At 47.1% G+C, this 3,608-nt stretch overlaps 2 protein-coding genes across 2 annotated transcripts; one reads left to right on the top strand and one right to left on the bottom strand.

The window, feature by feature from the left end:
- Positions 1-623: 623 nt before the first annotated feature.
- CCR75_007089 (uncharacterized protein) lies at positions 624-1,961 on the top strand (the record flags this gene model as incomplete). Its single annotated transcript, XM_067965153.1, has 5 exons — positions 624-838; positions 903-973; positions 1,047-1,120; positions 1,187-1,459; positions 1,530-1,961. 5 exons carry the CDS (start codon positions 624-626, stop codon positions 1,959-1,961), a joined length of 1,065 nt encoding a protein of 354 aa, XP_067815503.1.
- CCR75_007088 (uncharacterized protein) lies at positions 1,958-3,223 on the bottom strand (the record flags this gene model as incomplete). The annotated part of the gene is made up of 1 exon (XM_067965152.1): positions 1,958-3,223. One exon carries the CDS (start codon positions 3,221-3,223, stop codon positions 1,958-1,960), a length of 1,266 nt encoding a protein of 421 aa, XP_067815628.1.
- Positions 3,224-3,608: the final 385 nt, after the last annotated feature.

Here is a 3,608-nt window from a genome sequence, read left to right as displayed (position 1 = left end):
TATCTACCTTTTAGATAATATATTAATTAACAACCTTTAAGTGTTAATTTCATGTAACGATACACCCCGTTACAGTTTCCAACTTTGCTGGACCGCGCAACTTTCAATGGGAAGCCGTAAGATAATTCCGCAACTCTAATGGCTTGTTCACCATCCTCAAATAAGATCCACGTAGATTCCAGGAGGCTTATGATATACATTTTTCAGGAAAGTGGATGACTGACGGTAGATTTTAATATTGCTAGTCGTGCGCGGAGATTTCAACGTTGCTGGTCGTGCACAAACATTTTGACGATGATATATTTATGAAATGTGATGGGCTGTAATCATGACATTTGATTAGCTAAAAATGGATAGGATGAGAATTTATTAATACAGTTTCGCTTTTTTTCTCTATTTTAAAGCCTTAAATCTACTTAGCTACCTGTAATTATCCTCTGCACGTCGTGTACGTGAAGTAACCGAGCCAACCCGCCCCTTTTAAAGGAGCTCCAGAGATAAACCACTTTGATTACGTGATCAGCAGTACGACAAACAGCAGCCCTTAAGTCTCCATAATTTGACAGCTACTTTTCTGACAAGTACTGAATTCTCACCAAAAAGCTGATAAAAAAATAACACGAATGTGGAGCAGTTCTTTCACTAGTCTGGCCGAGAATGTGCAGTTGCCCGGGATAGTCGTTTGTCCACACTGCAATCAGGGCTACGGACGTGCGTCACTATCGATTCACGTGAGGCGCTGTCGCACTCTGCTGTCACACACGGCACAAGAGGCAGCAGAACACAAGAGACTTTCCAAATCAATGCAAAACAAGCCGCCGCCTTCGCTAGTGGATCTGTACGTCCGTCTCCTCGAACACATTCTTAAGCTAAGCAATTAAAATGCAAACTTTTGTGGCCAGGTGCCTCCGACACATAACGAAGCATTTTGACTCCATTTGCATGGACAAGATCATGGCATTCCCAAAAGAAGGTTCGTGCATCTTTTGTCGCATCTTATAAATTTAAAGTATTGCTTTCTAAAGCAATTTAGAATGATGTTAAAGCCAATGTGATTGCAACTTTACCACAACATTTGTTGCGCCGCATGGTGGTTGGACTTGTCAAGGATAGGAAACGGGTAGGTTTTTATACAAATACTCTACGCTGGTGAGAGACCGTCTTATTTTCCAATTTCGCTCGCTAGGGCGAATTAGAAAATCGAGCATGTCGAGTGAGAATGAAAAAACTAGAAAGAGAGTTGAAGGAAGCAAGGCGCGACCTGGTGCAACTTGACTCGGCGCGGATTCGCGCGGCAAGAAGCCACGCGAAGATGGTGGAGCAGAAGCAGATTTCTAAACAATTGCAACGCGAACTGGACTGTGCTAAAGCTGCGCTGGCGCTTGCTGAACGAGAAAAGCAAAAGTTGCAAGCGAAAAGAAAATGCGACAAAACGACGCGATTGGGGTATGAAGCTCAGGTATGCTACTTCATGGGTTTTTAAGAATGCGTTACAATGGTAAAAAAGTTTGCTTATGGATACATAATAGATCAACTCGCTTCGTGCTGCTAAGAATGGCTTCAAAAAGGCTTCGATCGAAGCTCATCGACGCGAAGTCGAGGCGGCACGGCCATTCAAATTGACAAAAAACGCACTTGGGTCGAGCAATGTTCCTTTCCAACGCCCTACTAGGCATCAAAAAGTGTCGGCCCGCGTTCAAAAAACAGAGGCAAGTGTGCATCCCACTCCGTCATTAAAACTGATTGACCACGCACAACCCCATGGCGCGGGTCGTAAAAGTCCGATTCCCACGACGAGAAAAAAAATCACCAAGGTCTGCCGCAATAACACCACGACGATTGTCATCTCGACCTTTTGCAACAAGAGCCGACTTACTCGTTGGATAGTGATACTACCGATGTATTTAAAAGATCTAAAAATCGTGATTAGGTGCTTGAGTCATCAACATAGTAACGCTTAGAGCCTGATTTGTTCAAGTGCAGCATCCAATAGCATTTTTTCGAGATTTTGAATCGCAATCGTTGTTTCTTCGTCTCCTGTATTCAGAATCAAGTCGGTGAAATCATTTACAATACGTGGGCGCGTCGAACTACTCGTAAAGTGCATCATCACATGCCGCGAGCACGTATCGAAGACTGTGCCCGTAGCTGCATTCGCAGTCATTGGCCTTAAAATGCCCCACCCCGTTTCATTCGAGTGCATGCCTTGGTACAGTGCTTCTCCTTCGGTAAAAACTTTCCACACAATCACCACGCGATTCGGTTCTTGATATCTACGAATCACCACACGCTGAAGAAGCGACACTTTTTCGTCTTGTTGACGAGTCGTGACAATCCGGAATTTCATGGCCAACGTATTATCCGGATCGTCGACGATCGGTATCGTTTCTCGGTCCATTTGGCGATGCGTTAGACGCCTCAAGCGCCACATGCTATTGGCCGTTTCGTCAAATGGAAAGGGAATCATCTGTCGCTCGACGTGCTTGTAGTACTCGGTTGCTCCAACTTGATGCCGCGTAATCATCGATGGACCCGCGACGGAAGCTAATTCGCAAGCTTTCACCACGTCATCCGCCTGTAAGTACACCGCAGGAAGTTCCTGAAGAAACACTTGAAACAGCGCCGCGTCGGTGGTTGCGAGAGTCCCTTTCGGTCGCAATAGAGGGGCGTTGGGAAACTCTTTGACAGATATCGTGCTGCCATGTGCACGTTTACGCAAGGACGTGTGGAGGTTTTCTATCAACGCGGCACGAGAGGTGATGGCCGTGCGAAGATGCAATCGCTCTTCTTCGGCCGCCTGGCGATGGTGTCGCTGTCGTAAAGCAATGGCTTTCCATAACTCGTGTGGGCGCGGCCCGTGCATAGTCGACAAGACGGTACGAGAAGCGGGCATGTTGAGCAACGTGTCTACTTGGGTCTTTAGGGCATCAATTTCGTGGTAAAGCGCTTCCTTTTCGGCCTGTTGACGCTTGCGATACAGACTGCGTCGGACCGTGTCTTTTGACTGTGATCGTCGCGCTTTCGTCGCGATCGTGGATGCCGACGCATCTTTTAAATGATGAGCGACGGTCGGGAGAGGCAAAAAGACCTCGAAGGGGAGCACATCGGCGTAGTGTTCGAGACTTTCTTGGCTTGAGGGGGTCAACGCCCCTGCGGCAGACTGAAGGTGCTCATTGGACGGCTTGAGAAAGTCTACAAACGCGTTCAATATCGAGTTATCCATTGCGCAAGCACGGATCGATGCGGGCGGTTGATTTCAAGAATGCGGAAACAATCCGGGGATGCAAGAGTGTTGGTCAGTGAAACGAGCAGCTGGCCAGCGGTCCAATGGGATCGGCTTTGAAGGACGGATGTCATTGACATCATAGGCTTTGCCAGACACAGTTGGAAAGGGTCGGCAGGCACTATACACGGATGAAGCCAATCGTGATACGCACATCAATAGCTTGGACTGCGGTCCATTAGTAATTTTGGACTATTGTATCGTTGCTACACGTGCTCTTCATGTAGTTTATAAAGCCTTTTTAGCAGAAATGGTGCTCGAACACCCCTTCCTTAAAGCAACAGTCAGCCGTAGCCGTGGCTGTTCAAGTACCACGATCGTTGCC

This window comes from Bremia lactucae, linkage group LG8 (genome assembly GCF_004359215.1).
Source record: "Bremia lactucae strain SF5 linkage group LG8, whole genome shotgun sequence".
NCBI lineage: Eukaryota > Oomycota > Peronosporomycetes > Peronosporales > Peronosporaceae > Bremia > Bremia lactucae.
The sequence above is the reverse complement of the archived record's forward strand: the minus strand, read 5'-3'. Positions and strand labels throughout refer to the sequence as shown.